Consider the following 19,407-nt stretch of genomic DNA (forward strand, 5'->3'; position numbering starts at 1 on the left):
ACTCTGGGGCGCAGTGGGGGCGGGATATAAAGCTGACTGACGTCAATAGCAACCACTCGTCAAGCAGAATGAACTTGAAGAACAGATAATCCTACGAGTTGCATCTCAAGAAAAGGCTGTTATCCCAACTCCTTACTCCCATTGGGTTTTTGGAGCCCTCGAGGGTGAGAGCTTTTGGCGGCAGCCAATCGAGGGTCAGCGAGGAGGAGGAGGCGGGGCAGGTGGGCTATGGTTACCTAGAGAGTGCATTAGGTGCTGTACTTGTGGCAGGAGGAGAGCCGGGTCGTCTTTCCCTGATCCCGCTGGGTAGGGCTGTGCTGAGGGGCTGGGCAGGGAGCACAGACCGTGTCCGCTCTCTTGCACCTTTTCAGACTGCCGTGTCGGGCCTCGAGCCGGGCCCACCTGGAGCCCTCCCCTGCCCACCCGCCCCCAGCGCCCGATTTTCGCCCTCAGCCCAGAAGGGCCGGGCTTGGTCATCCCCAGTCCCGTCGCGGCCACTGGCCCTTGAGATCAGCCCTCCCCACCTTCCCGTCCCAGGCCAGCCCAGGGCCCGAAGCCTCTAGCAGCCGCTCTTGTGCTCTGGGTACGGCTCGCGGGAGTGTTGGTTACCATGGTGAAGCTGGCAGCCAAATGCATCCTGGCAGGTGAGTCTAAAAATTTGCGCTTGAATACGGTGGTCTCTGGAGTCCAGAGCCTTCATAATTCATCCAAAGCTTTTGTTCACCTAAATTGCCTACCTTCTTTTCCTTTCTCTCTGCCGAAGGCGAGTTACAGCAATTACTGATACAGTAAGTTACATTAGGCGCGGAAGAATGATCTTCCAGGGCACTTCGCAGCTCCGGTGGATTTCCCCCTGCTCCCTGTCACATACTCTGAGACCACCTTTACCAGTTGAGCTGACTCGTTAAAAAATCACTAGTTAAAACTCTAGAGGAGCAGACTTGTTAAAACAAAACAAACAAAACTTAAGCAAACCTTGAGTGCTTTAGCTAAACATTTACTGTACCCCAAAGTTAGGCATCAGTGACTTTGGTAGTCTTTACTATGGGATTTTTTTTCCCTGACCTCACCCCCTCTGATAACGGTGACCTGAGTGTAGTGACCAGAGTTTGCAAAAGGCACTTGTGTGTTGTCTTTAAGACCCAAAGTTACTGTGCTGCCCCTTTCCAAGAAGGGCATAAATGTTGAGACTCCCAAAGTCAGGAATCTTTGTTTTGTTGACTGATACATCCCAAGCATCCAGAACAATGCCTGGAACATAGTGGGTACTCAATAAATACTTTCAGAATGGATGAATATATGGCATGCACATTTGTAGTGTGCCCCTTGTATCACTCTGCACATTTAGAAAAACAATAGCTTGGATTATAGACTACGAAACACATATGCATGCTACTGAGTCCTTACTGCATGTGAGGCACACATATTTCGTGTAATCGTCTCACCATAGCACACTGGGCTAGGTACTGGATTGTTCTTTTTTGTTTGTTTTTTTTTTGAGACAGAGTCTCACGCTGTCACCCAGGTTGGAGGGCAGTGGCACGATCTCGGCTCACTGCAACCTCCACCTCCCTGGTTCAAGCAATTCCCCTGCCTCAGCCTCCTGAGTAGCTGGGATTACAGGCACACACCACCATGCCCGGCTAATTTTTTTTTTTTTTTTGTATTTTGAATAGAGACGGGGTTTCACCATGTTGGCCAGACTGGTCTCGAACTCCTGACCTCAGGCGATCCGCCCGCCTCAGCCTCGCAAAGTGTTGGGATTGCAGGCGTGCGCCACCGCACCTGGCCAGGTACTGGATTGTTCTGATCTTACTGAAGCACTGAGAGATGTCAGCCAAGGTCAACCCCTAGTGAAGCTCGTAGGCAGGATTTCAGCCCCTCGATCTGCCCAACTCCAAAACTCTTAACTCGTGTTTCTGTTCAGACCTGTGACCTTTCCAGGCTTCCCTGGCCAGCTCAGGAAAGAAGTGGTGAGAAATTATATAGAGAAAAAGATTTCTTTTTTAAAAAATTCCCCTCTTCCAGACTGAGAATAAATTATGATATTTTTAATAGCTTTTATACTTTGAAAATAAAAGGGTCACACAGAAAGATGACTGACAGTAGTAACTGAATCATACTGGAGCAAAAGAAATTAATGGTTCTCAGGAGAGTCTCCAGTTTCCAGAACACCAGAGGAGGCAGTGTTGTGTAACAAAAGTAATTTTGCCTGTTCCTCTTACTGGCTGTGTCATCTTGGACAAAGCACTTTTTTGAGCTTTAATTTCCTTATGGATAAGGTGGGAACATTATTTTCTGAAGTTACATTTTTTTTTAAATGGGCTTCTCTCTGTGTTCTTTTTACATTCGGTTTTCATGATGGAGCTAACTTAATGAGCGCTTTGGGTGCATCAGCTCGGTGCTAGACCCTCGGTACAGGTGGTCTCACTGAATCCTCATGGCAACCCTGGGGGATTGGTCTTATTGCCATCTTCATTTACAGATGAGGCAACTGAGGCCCAGAAAAATGAGAACATTTGCCTTGCGTCACAGAGCTGGAATCGGCAGAGCTGTATGATCCAGACCCTGGGTCCTAGTCTGATTTCCAGGGCTTTAGCCGAAGCTACACTGTCCTCAAGCTGTGCTCCTCTGGGCCTTTTTCTTTCTTTTTTTTTTTTTTAAGATGGAATTTCACTCTCGTAGCCCAGGCTGGAGTGCAATGGCACAATCTCAGCTCACTGCAACCTCCGCCTCCCGGGTTCAAGCGATTCTCCTGCCTCAGCCTCCCGAGTAGCTGGGATTACAGGCATCCACCACCATGCCCAGCTAATTTTTTGTATTTTTAGTGGAGACGGGGTTTCACCATGTTAGCCAGGCTGGTCTTGAACTCCTGACCTCAGGTGAACCGCCTGCCTCAGCCTCCCAAAGTGCTAGGATTACAGGCATGAGCCACTGTGCCCGGCCCTTTTTTTTTTCTTTTGACGTAATTTCACTCTGTCTCCCAGGCTGGAGTGCAGTGGTGCACAATCTTAGCTCACCGCAACTTCCGCCTCCTGACTCAGCCTCCCATGCAGCTGGGGTTACAGGCACATGTCACCATGCCCAGTTAATTTTTGTATTTTTAGTAGAGATGGGGTTTCGCCATGTTGGTCAGGCTGGTCTCGAACTCCAGACCTCAAGTGAACCGCCCGCCTCAGCCTCCCAGAATGCTGGGATTACAGGCATGAGCCACCCACCGTGCCTGGCCTCTTTGTGCCCTTCTTTACCCCAACTCCCTTGGGCAGTTCTTTCACCTGAATGCAGCCACTGCCTAGTTAATGGCTCCTGAACTCCAGCCTGCGCCTCAATCTGCAGCCTCTTCAAGGCTTCCACAGCATTTCCTCTTGAAAGTTCCCAGGGGCCAAAAGACCTCAGCCCAGAAATCAACCCCCTTTGACACCCCCCACCCACCCCTGCCACACACACACCATTGGTTTTATTTTCCCATCCATGACCCACAGCCCTACTGCTGAAACTGTGTTATTCTGTTTTTTCTCTCACGTAACTAGTCATTGAAGGACCTGATGTTCAGTTCAAGTGTTAATGTGTTGAACAGATACTCACTGGGCACCTGCTGTGTCTGAGTCACCGTGCAAGGTGCAGTGGGCATGCAAGCATGAAGCAGTTGCATTCAAGGAAGAATTAAGATGCACGTGATAAGTTGTAACACAGCGAACACAAAGCAAATGCCCTTTGTGTGCCAGATGTGGGGAAATACCTCCAGGCACAGCTGCTGCTTGTTCTGGTTCTGGAGAAGAGAGAAAACAACATTTGACATTGATCTATATTTTATTTACTTTTTTAAAAAACACTTAAATAGCACTTATCTATGCCAGGCACTGTACATACTAACTCATTAAATCCTCATAACAATTCTGCAAGGTAGGTGCTGTGATTATCCTGTGTTATACGTGTTGCAGCTGAGGCACAGAGAGGTTAACTCACTGATTTAAAGTCACACAGCTAGAAAGTGATGGAGCTGGAATCTGGCTTCACAGTCTGTGCCCTTAAGTACCGTGATATTCTGCCTCTTGATATACATGGAGATAGTAATAGAGCCTCCTGGGAGGGTTGCTCTGACATCACATCTTGCACTGCCACTGAGCAATGATCCACATTAGCCACACAGATAAAGACGAAGGAGGGAGAGATGGCCTTCAGAGGCTGTGCAGGAAGGGTATTATTTGAGATTTCCTTGCAGAGAATGGACGGGATTTGAATTTGGTCTAGGGGTACCTGGAAGGAGGTGGCCTTGAGGAATTTTCAGGGACTGGGAGAACAGGAATGCAGAGCCCAGATTTGGGGTAAGGGATTGTTGGGGAGAGAGTGGGAAGGTGGGTTAGGGCTGACCGTGGAGATGGGTAGGCCATGAAGGAATCCTCAGTGGGGTTTGTGTGAAGGTTTGCCAGGGATGGAGGCACTGTGTTATGAGGGTCCATCTGTGGATGCCACGCTCTGGGCGGATTAGAGCCGGGAGAGAGAAAGAAGAGGAGAGAAGTGTTTTCAGTTGAGGCACAGTCAGGAAGACAGAAAGCGCAGTCGCCATTTCAGCGGAGACATTTTATTATATGGAATCGGTTCATCAGGCGGTGGAGAACTGAGGAAGCAAGAAGGCAGCACTGGGATGACGCAGAGTGGCGGGCAGAGGTCGGGGGTGTCAGAAGCTGGAAGAGCCCCAGGGAGCTGGGATCCGGACCCCTGAAGAAGGGGCCCTGCCCGGCTGGTGCCAGCACCTTCAGGAGTTCAGTCACCCGCCGCATGCCACAGAGCACCAGGACCCATTTCCCACTGGGAGGAGCCCAGCCCTGTGTTCAGGGCAAGACATACCAAATCAGTTCCAAACCATCCTGGAGGGTCTGTGTTTTAAGATCACTCCCGGTACCAAGGACTACGTAAGTCAGGGGCCAGGCAAAAACCAGCAACTCTATTCGGCCTTTCAGTGGTGAGGATTTCAGTAGGATGTTAATGACACAGGTGCTGGAGGACTGGAAGAGGAAAAGGGGGAGACTGAGGCAGCACGGGTAGTAACTGCAGGAAGGAGCACCGCCTCTCGGGCTGGGAAAGCAGAGGGAAGCATGTGGGGCTCTCAGCCCAGAAGCAGGGAGGAGGGGCCCTGGGAGCCGAGGTGTGGATCTTTGAGAAGAGGGCACTGCCCACTGGTGCTGGTTCCTCTGGGGGCAACAATAAGGCTGGTCTAGGAGTAGGGAAACACACACACACAAAAAAAAAACCAAGACCGGAAGCAGTTAGTGCTGCTGGGGTGCAGGCCATTGCTAGGGTAGTGCTAAGAAAAAGGAGAAGCAGGCGGGAAGAGCAACGTCCTCTCCCCTCACGCCGGCCTTCCCCTCTTCTTCCAGAACTACCATTGGCAAAGCCTAACAGGAAGCTCCTAGCAAGGGAGAAACGTGTCTGCAGAGGCCCCCTCCCCAGCACACCACGGAAGGACTTGAGGCTGAGACAGAAACCCAGCCGTGAGGTCTGAGCTAACTGGGGCGGCGGGGTCAGCACGGAGGGCCGAGCAGAGATGGGCTGAGATTCAGCCAAGGATGTGAGGAATGCAAGGGAGGCTGCCTGGAGACAGGAGGAAGGAGGAGGAGCAGTCAGAGGTGACCTGTTGAATCTGGGGACGATGAAAATACATGGTGGCATCACGAACAGAAAGCATGGGCGAGGGGGACGACCCACTCAGGACCAGGGCATGACAGAGCTTGGCCGTAGACAGACTGAGGTTGGAGGCAGATCCTTCATTCTAATGGCAACTGGCAACGCACACGGGTTTTTGGATATATAGACAAAGCTTGGGAGGGAGAGCCTGCCCTCTGTCAAGGTGAAAAGAGTCAGTGGGATGGAGTGGACTGGGAGCAGAGCGCCACCGAGAACAGGCCTATGGGAATGCCTACACTCGGGGAGCATAGGGGCAGGCAGATGGCAGGAGAACTAGGCCAGGGCAGGGTCACTGAGGCCATGGGGACCGGACTCGGGAAGGAAGGGGTCGCTTCAGGCTGACTCACATCCTTCAGAGATGTCAAGGAGGATGAGAACCAAGAAAAGGCCATCGGCCTTGGCAACTGTGAGGTCACAGGTGACCTCACATCGTGCCCTTGCAGACGTCATCCTCTCGGTCTTGCAGAGCCCTGCGTGCTGTCACCCCTAGGCCCAGCCCTTGCCCCTAGGGAAGCCTCCTTCCCCAGTGAACCCTTCTCATTCATTTCTTTCCTCGATGCTCCCCAGACGCCTTGCTTCTCAGTTTGTGCTATTTGAATTTGCACTTGTCATCCTGTTGCTCTGCAAATGTGTTTATCAGTTATTTCACCTCCCTGTGCTTCTGAGCCCTCATAGCCAACACAGGCGGTTTCCTGTAAGTGTTGGTGACTGTGACTGACAGTCAGAGGAAAGATTTATGAAATTAACCAGAACAAATCTGTGAGGAATCTCATAAGCAGGAGGAGCCGATTTCCAGCTGGATTCAGGAGCAGAACTGGAGTCGGCAGGGCAGGCGCAGTCAGGGCCCAAGGAAGGAAAGCGACGCGCTCTGTTTGCTCCGAGATGGACGGGTACCCCGTGACGGTCTAGGCTGTGGTTGCCCCAGATGTCATGGAAGCCTGCGGTGAGGAGGGCCTGGAGGGGCAGCATTAAAAATGGGTCAGAACTCATGCCTGTAATCCCAGCACTTTGGGAAGCAGAGGCAGGCAGATCACCCAAGGTCAAGAATTCACGACCAGGCCGGCCAACGTGGTGAAACCCCGTCTATACTAAAAATACAAAAATTAGCTGGGCGTGGTGGTGCGCACCTGTAGTCCCAGCTACTCAGGAGGCTAAGACAGGACAGTCACTTGAACCCGGGAGGTGGAGGTTGCAGCGAGCCGAGATCACGCCACTGCACTCCAGCCTGCGTGACAGAGACTCCGTCTCAAAACAAGAAAAGGATCAGAAGTGGTCCCTGAGCTCTAGGAGAGGAGCAAGGCCTGGGAAGAGCATGAGGTTGGAATCCTGGGCAAGTTACCCAGCCTCTCTGAGCCTCAGTCTCTTCATCTGTCAGGTGAGGTTAATGATACCTTGGCGGAGAAGGAATGAATGGGATTGTGTGAACAGGTCCATGAGGGGGGCTCAGCACTTGTTGGTTCCCTTCTAGGGAGTGATGACAAATAGAAAAGCAGGACCTGAATAGCTCACTCAAACCTGGAGGAGTTCACATAAAATGAAATGACACAAGCATTGAAATAATTGTCTTACAAGAGAAAATTATAGGTGGGAAAAGTCAAAACTGAAAAGTGAACAGTGGCAGACTGTCGAGAAGTTGAGGAAAGAAGTGTTGAAGCCGACTGTAAAGTGGGAAGCAAAGGTGAAGAGACGGTACCAAGTGATGCGAGCTGGAAGCCACGGAGTGCGGTGCTGATTTTGCTAAGCATCCAGAGGATGAGAAGAGCAAAGCACGTGTTCTGCCAGGGCCTGGACAGTGGAGTGCAAGTCCATGTAAGACTCAGGAGGAAAAGAGGTAGAACATGGAAAGAATCGGCATCAAAGGAGGCTCAGCAGAGTCATGAGACGGAAAATGGGGAGGGCAAAGGGAAATTAAAGACGGGCAGGGAGAGCTTCCAGCACCTGTGACGGGCACAGGAGGAGCGCTCGATTAAATGGCGCCCAACCATCTTGTGAAAGTCTCAGGTCTGAGACCGAAAACTGCGACATAAACCTTTAGTTCTGAGGGACCAGTTTCTGGGGCTGTTGAGCAGCAGAGGAAAGGGAGATAAAGCCAGTAGGTGAGAGACGAGCTTGGAGGAGGTGACTGCTATTGCAGATAGAATTGGTGGAGAGGCCCCTGGGAAGATGAATCCTCAGGTCACAGACGGGCAGTCTGCGATGGAGACGGAGCATAGCATTTGGAAAGAGATTTCAGGATGATGAACATAGCCTCATACTTCTTGCTTCCCACAAATGCAGAGACCCTTCCATCCCTGACCCTCCACCCAAAATAGCATTCAGGTGGAAGCTGTCAACCCAGATTGGGTCAGTTAACAGGTGAGTCTGCCTGTCAGTGCCAGTCACACTTCTTTACCTTCAAGACTTCAAGGTAAATTCCAGTTTGGAAGTGACAGCTTTTCCCCCATAGGGCGTGTTTCAGTGGAAGAGCGTCAGTTCCGTTTCCAGGGCCCCAGAGCCCTCCGTAAGCTCTGTTGCCTTCTGGGTCAGTTCCCGTGGATAAAAGGCTTAGCCATGCAGGAATGTGCTCTGGCTGCTGTGAGGTTTGCAGATCAGTCTCACGGACCTGTGCCCTGCCCACGGCCTCAGAACAAGTTCCTGTGAGAGGCAAGTACATCTCTCAAAACTCACTGAAGTTTTTGGTTTCTAGACTAATGTTCTGCAGCGAGAGAGTCTCAAGTCGGATGAGAACGGAGGCGTTCTTTTTCTTCTTTTCTGACCTCACAGGAGACCCAGCAGTGGGCAAGACCGCCCTGGCGCAGATCTTCCGCAGTGACGGAGCCCATTTCCAGAAGAGCTACACCTTGGTGAGCTGGGGAGTCGAGACCTGGCCATGGCTTAAAGAGGAGTGCTCAGTCACCATGAGTGAGTGACTGCGAAGTTCCCTGAAGAAGCCTTAAGACAGCTGATGAGAGGCTGCTCGGAGGGCCATGTAGAGATCGATTTTTCCACTAGCCCAGGGTGAGAGGTCAGCTACAGAGCAGACTGGCCACAAGCAACTCGGCCACCATGTGTAGCAGCTCATGTCGGGGCAGGGAGGTGGAGAGGACTAGTGGGTCCTCTCTGAATTCTGCACACTGAGCTGCTTCCCACCAGAATGAGTCCAGAACAAACCCTTCCACTGGAGGTAGCCCCCCTGGGATCGGGGTGCTTGTGTGTCCTCCTGTAACAGGCTCCCGCTTTGGGGGCCCTCAATGCTAACATTCTTGGTGTTCCTCGGCAGACAACAGGAATGGATTTGGTGGTGAAGACAGTGGCAGTTCCTGACACGGGAGACAGTGTGGTGAGTGATGCCTTTACCCAAGGGAACTCAGGGCTCCCCCAGCTGGGCCCAGGGTCTCTGTGGTCACACCACCCTCCCTAGGAGAGATGTAGTGCAAGGCTGTGGCTTGTCTGAGCGTTTCGGAATAGAATCGGGAAGCATTCAGGGGAGGGACTGAGGAGGTGGAGGAGGAAGGAAGGAGGACTAGGATATGGGCCTGGCCCTCAAAGAACGTGTTCTCTACTATCAAGGTTCCTGAGTCTCTGTATGGGAACCTGGGACTCTTGAAAGTGGATTGCAAGGTGTTATGTATGTGTGTACTTTTCCAGAGAGAGGGTTTGTAGCTTTCACCAGATTCCTAAAGAGGTCTGAGAAAAAAAAAGTATAAGTACTTCTGACGAAGAGAAAGGTGAGTGCCCAGGTAACCAATATGCAAAAGAGACCGTGGCACTGATGTTCAGACGGCGTATGCTGGGGATCAGAGGCCAGCCAGGAAATACCCAGTGCCAGGCGGGAGCTTGGCGGGGAGCCGAGGGGTGATTTCCTAGGGGAGCAGCCCTGGGGGCTCTCACGTGAGCTGGCGAAGGTTTGGACGGGGCAGGAAGGGTCATCCCGCACCCTCTGTCTGCATCACTCCTTAGCCATCCCAGAAGGGTGACAGAATGTCCTACTTTAAACACCTTCCCCAGGCCTACTCAGTGACCTCCTTTAGAAAGAATTGTTCTAAGATTTGAAAATCAATTTGGTTAACAAAGTGCAGAATGACCTTTTGGAAACCAGAGCGCTCGCCGGCCTGTTTAACATTCTGTTCTGCCAGGTGGGAAGTCAGCTTGTTCCTGGTATTTTTGCACTCAGGGTTACAAGAGGTGAGACGCCACACAGAAAGTGCTGGTCGGTGCGAGAACCCGTCGTACCGCCTCTCTAAGACTCTGGAGTTCGCTCCTTTCCCCGTCATCTTCTCTCGTGCCTGGGAGAAAGGACAGAGCATGTGTGAAGATTTGGGTGCCTGTATTTCACCCCTAAGACAAGCCTAGTGTGAGCTGAGAGTGATACCACTGACTCGTAGCTTGCGGTTTTTCCACGTGGAGACTTTCTTGCTTTTCTGATTGTAGGAACTCTTCATTTTCGACTCTGCTGGCAAGGAGCTGTTTTCGGAAATGCTGGATAAATTGGCAAGTAGCACGTGGTCCTTTTCCTGACCATCACCACCTCCCGCCAAAACGCTGGTCCCTGACAGTGCTCACACAGCAGTTTCCCTGCACTGTGCTGTTGGGAAGCTCCCATGGCATTCCTCTTTAAGGGGCGTTCCTCCCAGCCCAGACTCGTGGCTACTTGGCAAGAAGGAGCGGCTGATGCGCGTGACTGCCCGGGCCCCAGCTCCGGGGTGCCCAGGATCCAATGGGCCAAGAGCCTTGTGGCTCAGTCCTTGCAGCCCTCCCCCTGTGAGGCCTCCCTCCTTTAGAGCAACACCCTCCTGATGGTGTCCTTTCAGATGGTGTCCCCTACCTCCCAGGACAGTACAGACTGCCTCCTTCCCCTCTGGGAAGTGCTGTAGAGGCCTCAGCCTATAATGAGGCTCACTTTCTGCTGTTCCACTGGGGTTTACTCCGGGAAATGCCCCTACTGCTGCCCAGGGCTCACCATGCCCCATCCACCCCCGTCCCACCAGCCTCGCAGGATCCGCTTGCTGTACCTTCCATGGTAACAGTCTCACTAATCTGGGTCAGTGAGCTAATTAGAAGGTTTGAGTTCTCCAGAGCCCTCCCCTGCCTTTCCAAGAACAGCCACATTTTAATGGAAACTGTTTTCTGCCCCTTTTTTTTTTGTCGCCTAAGAGAAGTAGATCTAATGATAGTGATTTCATACAGGGTTGGCTTCATGCATCGGTTCACGATGTTCACCCCAATTGCCTACTGTGTGCATGGCCTGGCACTGGGGCTGCCATGCCCGGCAGAAGGGAAGATGTATTTGGGCAAATCCAGGCCATGTGCCACCCGTCAGCTCATACCCTTCCCTCCAGCCGGCCCTGACTCCCGGTTCACCCGCTCTGGCTTTAACTTGATGCCAGGCCTCTTCAGGATCCCCTCACTGAAGCCTGGAAGAAGGAGGGTTTCTTGAGTTAAAACCATGCTGAGGTGTCTCCTGCATGCATGTAACAGAGTTCAGTGTGTTCTAGCAGGAGTTCAAGAGTTAATCTGTGGAGTGAAGGGTTCATCAGTTTAGTTCACGGTCCTCCCATCCTGGACATTGCCAGGAGCCAGCACAGCCTTATAGGGTGAGGAGGAGCCCTCTAGAGTGGACTCTGGGCTGGCCTTCCAAGGATCCAAAAGGGAATCCAATCTGGAGGGAAAAGGATTCTCCTCTGTATCCTGGAAGGTTACTGACACCGCAGAAATAAACCAGGTCCTAATTGTGCAAGGTTGGGGGATCCAGAAACCAGGGCATGACCAAGAGTCACAAGCACCAGGGTGCGCACCCACAGCCTGTACAGGGCCATCCAACATCGGGGTAGGCAGCAGGACACCCCAGGACTCTGAGCAGCCCCTGAAGGCGACAGCCCCCCAGAGTGTAGCCTCGGCTCTTAATTGGGTCATGGAGCCCTGTCCAGTTGTCGGTGTGGTTTGGATTAGGCTGATGCAGGGATGGCAAGAGAAGCAGAAAGTGTCCTCTGCATTTTAAAAAGCCAGCCCTTATTAAGAAGATACAAGCAAACAAGCTCCCAGGGCTGGCTAATGAAGAAAGAATCTTCTTTCAGGGCTGGAAAGCACAGAAACATAACTTGCATGGTGGTAGGCTCTCAATGAGAATGAGTGGAGAATGACTGAACGAGGCCAGCCACAGGTGAAAGCAGATTTCTGGGTAGAGAAGACCTCAGTCGTCCCCCATCTCTGTCATCGTTGTCATTGTTTTTAAAGCCTGTCAGGCCTGGACAAGTCACTTAGCCTCCCTGAATTCGGTTTCTTCAGCTACAAAGTGGAAATATTCAGACACTCCACCGCGTTGGGAGGCTTCACAGTGAGGCGCAGAAGCGCCCAGCAGAGCCTGGCCCAGACAGGAGCTCTCGTCCTTGGCGGCACCGCCCCAGCCCTGCCTCCTGCCACTGAACGGGGCCCTCCGTTCATTCCTTTGGGGAAATTGTTTGACTTCTGTGGGTGTGGCTATTTTCTGACTCCCGTCCCCTTTATAGTTTTCTGTTTCCCTCTGCTCCCCATAGCTTTTCCCTTGAAAGGCCAAATTGTCTCCCAGCCTTGAAGTCACTTTTCCTGTTACTGACCCATGCTCATCCTGTCCCTCTTGCACAGTGGGAGAGTCCCAATGTCTTATGTCTCGTCTATGATGTGACCAGTGAACAGTCCTTCAACAACTGCAGCAAGTGGCTGGAGAAGGCTCGGGCCCAGGCTCCAGGCACCTCTCTCCCAGGTACGAGCTGCAGACACCCATGTTTCCCAGAGGCATCGCTGTCCTTCGGTTCAAGAGCACAAGGGCATTGCAGAGGCAGCTGTGGGTGGAGAAGGGGCCCTGGGCTTTGACTTTGATGGCCTGAGGCATACACTGGCCCTGCCGCTTAGCAGCCATGCCAACCTCGGTGAGTCATCACACACACCTCTCCCAGTCTAGGAAATGGGAATGAGGACACGCACCTGGCAGGGCTGTGGGGCAACTCAATACGGGGAGGGTGCTGTAATATCAGTTGTTAATTCCAGAAAGCTAACCCCAGGGAAGAGTTCCTAATTTTCTCTTGTATATGGGGTACAAGTAAACATTCAAGTCCTGTTGTCACTTCTGAATGCTTTAAATCAGTTTATTTTTCGTCCCTATGTGAGATCAACAAATTCTCCTCATTATAGACCGGGGAAAGTGATCTCCAGAGACAGGCTCAAAAATTAGCTGCAGCTGATGCAGCTGGGAGCTGAACTAAATTACCTCTGAATCCCTGACTCCGAGCCGAGTCCTTAGATTAGTATTAATGACCAGTTTACAGTTTGCTCCATGTGCTAGGAATTATTAAAAGGCTCACATAAATTTGGCCCTCGCCTTCACGCGTTTGCAGCCCTTTAAGGAGGCAAGGGAAACAGATATACATGAGGTCTAGAAAAAAGATCTAGCAGAAGCTGTGCATGAAAAGCAAAGCCCACCTGTCTCTCTGTGGCCGTCAGGGCCAGCATGAGAGACCCCCGGCTTTCCCTGTGGGGTCTCACCACCTTGAGTCAGGCAGCTCTTAGAGGATGCTTTACACCCCTCAAAAATAGTGCTCTCATCTCGCCCGCTGTCCTTCCAGACTGTGACAGTGAAGTGTCATATTTTGGTTGTTTCTTCTGAGTAGGTGTTTTAGTTGGGAACAAGACAGACCTGGTCGGCAGGCGAGCAGTGGACTCAGCTGAGGCCCGGGCATGGGCGCTGGGCCAAGGCCTGGAATGTTTTGAAACATCCGTGGTGAGTATCTCCGCTTGCCTCGTCGCCAAGTCTGGAGTGGGCCTCTGCTGGCAGCGGTCTTGCACATGACCTCACGTGCAGGGAGCTGTTATTCCACCATATGCAGAGTCTCATTTGGAACTGATGTTTACATTCTTAGCCCAAGATCTCTTCTCAATACAGCAGTAGCCGCTTAGACATAACAGGAAGGCAGATTAGCCAGCCAACCCTGGGAAAAGGTGTATCTCAACTAGTAAGAAACAGAAGTGCATGGTGTGCGGTGATCATGACCCTTGACGTTTGCATGCGGTATTCTGGGTTCAGATGTTGCTGGAACATTGTTTCCTGTGGCGCTCACAATCAGGCCTGTGAACCAGAAGTTGGCTTCACAGTTCCCATTCCAGTGTTGAGCTGCTGAAGTGACTTGTCCAAAGTCCCATGATTAGTGAAGGGTGGAGCCAGGACTAGGACTTGTGGCCTCTAATTCCCATCAGTGCTGCCCATCCTCACCTTGCTGCAGCCCCAGGGTGACTCCAGGCCACAAAGTTCCTGCCAGTTAAAAGATCAAAAGACCTCATTAAGTAGAAAAAGCAAGTGATTTGTTATCAGCATCTTCAGTACACTTTTCATGGCAAAAGCTGCAATTACTTTTGCACCAACCTCATGTATCATGATTTTAGCTGTCCAGCACTGAGGAACCCGCTTCCTGTGTTTGGGAGTTTTAAAGTCCCTTCCTCCCTGAGGCCAAGATGCAGGCATGTGACCCAAGCTGCATCAATCAGATCCCTCACGTGAGACTCCACTAGGAAGGGCATGAAGTGATGACCTGCCCTCTAGGAGCAGGAGTGGCCCCAGACATCCATCTCAGAACCAGCAGGGGTCGGGGTGTTGGTTGCCCTGCCCCTTGCCAGGGTTGCTAGCTGGGGAGACCACCAGGCCTGGCACAGTCATGGTCATAACTTGGACCTCATCTTGTGGCCTTTAGACCTGATTCTGTGGCCCTCAAAAGAGTCATGGGCTGGTTAATGTTCTGGAGATCGTCTTCGCATGGGCTGGTTAATGTTCTGGAGATCATCTTCGCATGGGCTGGTTAATGTTCTGGAGATCATCTTCGCATGGGCTGGTTAATGTTCTGGAGATCATCTTCGCATGGGCTGGTTAATGTTCTGGAGATCGTCTTCGCATGGGCTGGTTAACGTTCTAGAGGTCATCTGCTGCCCCAGCTTGACTTTGGCTCTAGGCACTTCCGCTGTTGCATCTAGGAACCTTGACCAGTGCTGCTGTCCAAGCTTATAAAATCCCCTCAAAGCAGCATGCTTCCTTTGCAGTGGTAAAGGCAGCCACTCTGACCTCCCATGGAGAGCAGGAGAACTCGCCATGGGAACCTGGACATGTTATTTCAACTGTTGGTGCCTCAGGCCTGTAAAATGAGGATAATAAAATACATCCCCATTGAGTAATAAATATGAGAATCAAGTAATATGGTGCATATAAAACACGGATCACAAAGTCTGGCGCCTGGTAAACACTCAGTAGATGTTAGCTTTCTTAAAGTATAAATGTTGCCCCTGGAATCTTGTTTATACTGTTATTACTTACTAAATCCTTGTATTCATGGCTTGTGCAGAGGTAAATATCACCCTTGCCCCTGGTCCAATTATCACAAATGCTAAATTAATGAAGTCCAAATCAGCTTTTCCTGTACAGTAGGTTCCTCATCTTTTCTGCAGCACACCTTTGTGCAAAGCAGTAGGCAGTAGTGCCCTAGCAAACAGGATTTCAGTATTCCCCCTTCCTCCATTCATTTGTGAAATTGTCCCCGCACCCCAATATTCCATATTCCCTGGAACACTTGATAGAACTCAGAAATTAAAACCCACCCCAACCTCCAAAACATGAGTCACCAAAGGCCAGTGGGCTACCGGTTAAACTCTATTCAGGTGTTGAAGTGGGTGGGTATAAACTATGCTTGAAGAGGCTGCAGTAAGCACTTGCTATTATCTGTGCAAGTTAACTAGTCCCCCCTGAGTTGAGGCTCACAGAAGCACCACTGGCAGCTCAGTTAAGAAAGCTGTAATTAAAAAGGAAATATAACCAAACGCAGCTTGAGACGCAGCCAAGGCCTGATGCCAAGCCCATCTCCTTCTCTCCTCTGCCTAAATGCCGCAGTGACCATCCTGCCGACCCAAAGAAGGTCCCCACAGACAAGTGCAAGAACAGTCCACAGTGATCACTGCCCTCCCAGGCAAGCGAGGAGTGGGGAAGTAATGTTCATTGAGGGCCTACTGTGTGCTAGGTGTTTTGCACACATTGTTTAGGCTTCATAACAGCCCTACAACGTAACACTCCTGTGTTGTACAGATGACAGACTCAGAAAAGTTGTGTAGCTTGCCCTGGTCGCACAGTTAAACAAGGGCTAGAAACAGGACTAGCGGTCAGGCCTGTCCAGCTGGAAAACTTGGGTTTTCTAGAAGGGGTACCCTGGCCTCCCGCAGAGCCTGCTTTGGGACACTGCAGAACACAATTCTAGGCCAGACTGAACACTAGCCTGAACCTGCCCTGAGAATCCCTCACTCTAAACAGACCTACCCCACAGCTGTCCTGACTGTGTAAGCGAGATGATGATTAGTGATCAGACAAAAGGATTCCTGTCATTGGCAACCCTTCTCACGTATTTAGAAAATAGTTCAATTTCCATCTATTTCAGAAGCACGCCGTGGTGTCTATTGAGGCTCACCTGCATTGAATTCCTTCCTTTTTATGTTGAGATCTCCCAAGATTGCGTTTTTGAGTGTTTTCTAATCCATTTAGAAATCCCCATGCGTGCGCTATGCAGGCCTCAGTCTTTTTCCATTCCACTCTTAACTCTGCTTTTGACGGAAGCAGTGTTTTACCCCGACACTGGCATTGCCTGGGACCTTGTGCTCTGCACAAACAGCAGCGCCCGGCAGGATGTACTGAATTCTTGCTCTCATATCCAGCTGGAGGTTGATGGCCTTCAAGTCCTTGGCTGTTGGGCGCTTACTGTAAATGTTCGTCTGGGCTACAAACGCTCCACTCTTTCCTCCACACTCTCTCAGCATTGCCACCGCTGTCTTTCCTCTTGGCCAACTGTTTTATTTGCTTAGGCTTTCCCTGGCTAGAAAGTCCAGGTAACTTTCTCCAAGGGACCTGGTTTCCTTCACACATTTCTCTCATCCCAGCTGGCCTCGAGGAAAGGCAGCTCTTCCCAAATCAGAGAATCTGGATGCTGGGCTGGGCTCCGCACCAGCCAGCTGGGCCACTTCACCTGCTGGGCCCCAGCCGACTCACCTGTGCAGCGAAAGCACCGCTCTTGATGCCTTCTGTGCAGCGTTCTTCAGTTTGGAAATCCTTCTGTTTCGCTGGGGATATTTCACGGCCTCTTCTCAAGGTTGCACTTTTGCCAGCTGCCAGGGATCGTCTCAAAACAGGTCCTTAGTGCATTCATAGCTTGAGCTACTGTCTTGAAAGTAGTACATTCCTTTTTCTGCCAGCTTGTTTCTGAAAAAGTTTTTGAATGCACACGTGTCCCCACAGAGCGAGAGTGGCTGTGAAGTGAGAAGTTGCCGTTTCTGCTCGCCTCCAGCGTGTCCCTGCGCACCTGGAGGGGCCCATTTTTTCCACCCCTTAGATAAAATCTAGGGCAAGTTCCTTAACTTCTCTTTTCTCTCTCAGGTAACAAAAATTCTTTTCGGCCCCTTTAGTCACAAAAATAGTCATGATTTCAGGTATAAAGTGCCCAGCCCTGGGTGATTGTCAAAATTCTGAACTTCATTTAAAGTCGCACCTCCTCTCACAGTCTTCGGGAGGGAGAGACTGGAGCCAGTAGTGCAGCGTGTTTGTTGGGGTCTGTCGTGGCCCACTCCATACCTGCTGGGTGGATCCGGCTGGTGCCCCGTGGGCACCTCTGAGATGCCCCTCCCCACCCCATCAGTGGCGCTGTCTCACCTGCAGGCTGCTTCTCACAGGTGGTGCCCCCTCACCCGTCCTGCAGCCCCAGTTCCTGGCTGTTCATTCTTATTGGGATCCATCACCCTCCCTGAGGCGGTTCCAGCCGAGGCCCCTTAAGACAGCACCAGGCCGGCGCCACTTGGCCCCCGCTGGTCCAGGGAAGTGCCACTGCAGCTGTTTAGTTTGACAAAGGAGGCAGCGAGGCCGTCTCATTGGCAGCCCTCTCCTGGCTTGCCCAGCTGCCACCTCACCTCGATTCCTCTCATGCCTGGGTCCAGCACCAGCCTAGGAAGAGGGTGCCCCGTGCTGTCTAGCTCTTCTTCGGGATGGGGGGCTCCTGGTTGCCTGGTATTTTGCTTTGGCGTTTTGAGCGTCAGTCAAAACTAAGACAGGAAGGGTCTCATTTTCACATCTCATCACACATACAGTGACTACAACTAAAAGCACAGGCTTTGTAGAAACAGACGTGGGTTCAGGCCCCAGCTCCACCATTCACAAGGTGTGTGGCTTCCTGCAAGGTACCTTCATCTCTGAGTTGCCTGAATCCATCTGAGTTTCCTTCTTGTAAAATTGGCATCCATCAAAGTGGCCACCCCAAAGGGTGTGAGGATGAAATGAGGTGGAAAGTAGGTAGCCCCTGAATGAGGGAAGCATGGAGTGAGTGCTGGCCCTCTGACCCTTCTAAAAGTAACACAGCCAACTCTTTAAACTGTCTTTCCAGAAGGAGATGGAAAACTTCGAAGCCCCTTTCCACTGCCTGGCCAAGCAGTTCCACCAGCTCTACCGGGAGAAGGCGGGGGTTTTCCGGGCGCTGGCGTGAACGGCTGGAGCAGATCGTGCTACACAACCGGAGAAGACAGAATTACCTCTGCACTTTTAATGTATAATGACGGCTTTAAATAAAATGAGGAGAAAATGTCGAAGCAGCAGCTCCTTTCACTCTTGGCCTGGGTGGCCCTAGTTCCACTGTACACTTTGGCCACTGCGTCACTGCCGGTTCCAGGGCAGCCGGGAGCCCCACTCGGAACCCCGGCCCTCCCTTCTGTGAGGCTGGTGCTTCGGGACGTCGCCTTGCTCGAGGGGGTGGTCCTGCCCACTCTGCGCGGCAGGGCGCACCGGCTCCCTAAAGGGCCTCCCACGGCAAAAGCGAAGCCCACGGTGGGCTTTGAAAGGGCCTGGCCCAGCATTTGCTTACAGTTTCCCACAGCTGAAATGCCCAGCTCAGAACCTGTCCCAAGGCTGAGACGGAGCTGATGGCCCCCTCCTTATGCTGACAGAGTCCATTCTGCTGCCTGCTCCTGGCTATCCAGATGCCAGACCTCCCTGGAGGTGGCTCCGTCACCGGCGGAACAGTGCCCTCTGCCGGCCTCCCTTGGTGCCTGTCTCTTGATGGAGGGCCCAGCCTCTACGGCTGTAGGGAAGGCTGAGTGCAGGAAGGCCAGGGCTCCCGCCTTCCTCGGGGAGCTGGGCAACTGGCATCATCGTTTGCACTGAGCTTGACTGTTCTCCATCCTGTCTCTGCTGCCAGATTAATCTTCTAAAACACCACTTTCATCATCTCACTGCCCTGATTAAAAGACCCACAGAGGTGCCTCATCGCCTTTTACATCAGGCTGCCAGCCAAGGTCTGGCATCCAAGGCCTTCCCTGACTGTCACCTTCCCCCAGGGGTCTCGGCTTCTTTCAGCCCCCATGCCCCAGAGGACTTCATCACTCTCCCTCCAGAGGAGCGAGGGGCGTCGTGCAGAGAGTGCCGGCAGTGGGGTGGACCGACCTGAGCCTGTCCCAATGATAATGATGGAAATTGCCCTGGTTCCTGTTTACGACCTGCCATGTCTCTACACGAGCTAAGCACATGTCATATATTCACTAATTTAGTCCTTACAGGGCAGAGTCTCACCATCCCCCTTTTACAAATGAGGAGCTGGAGTCAGAGAACTAAGACACTTAGCCAAGGGGTGGCCAAGCCAGGATCATGGACGCCAGAGCCCGGCTCCCAGCCGCCATCCTCTTCTGCCTCCTTCCGAGCTTGGCTGGGAG

The 19,407-nt window shown here is 51.9% G+C and overlaps 1 protein-coding gene across 5 annotated transcripts; it reads left to right on the forward strand.

Moving 5' to 3' along the window:
- The first annotated feature begins 217 nt into the window (after positions 1-217).
- On the forward strand, positions 218-18,288 carry IFT27 (intraflagellar transport 27). 5 transcript variants are annotated; one of them, XM_077949839.1, is made up of 8 exons: positions 218-306; positions 538-644; positions 8,449-8,528; positions 8,945-9,004; positions 10,096-10,155; positions 12,286-12,403; positions 13,308-13,417; positions 18,090-18,288. In XM_077949839.1, exons 2-8 carry the CDS (start codon positions 611-613, stop codon positions 18,186-18,188), a joined length of 561 nt encoding a protein of 186 aa, XP_077805965.1. In that variant the 5' UTR covers positions 218-306; positions 538-610; the 3' UTR covers positions 18,189-18,288. The 5 variants fall into 5 exon arrangements, with proteins under 5 accessions (XP_077805965.1, XP_077805963.1, XP_077805966.1 ...); XM_077949837.1 differs by lacking the exon at positions 218-306 and adding an exon at positions 1,677-1,793 and having other exon boundaries at positions 466-644; XM_077949838.1 differs by lacking the exons at positions 218-306; positions 538-644 and adding exons at positions 7,968-8,040; positions 8,132-8,328.
- Positions 18,289-19,407: the final 1,119 nt, after the last annotated feature.

This window comes from Macaca mulatta, chromosome 10 (assembly GCF_049350105.2).
Source record: "Macaca mulatta isolate MMU2019108-1 chromosome 10, T2T-MMU8v2.0, whole genome shotgun sequence".
NCBI lineage: Eukaryota > Metazoa > Chordata > Mammalia > Primates > Cercopithecidae > Macaca > Macaca mulatta.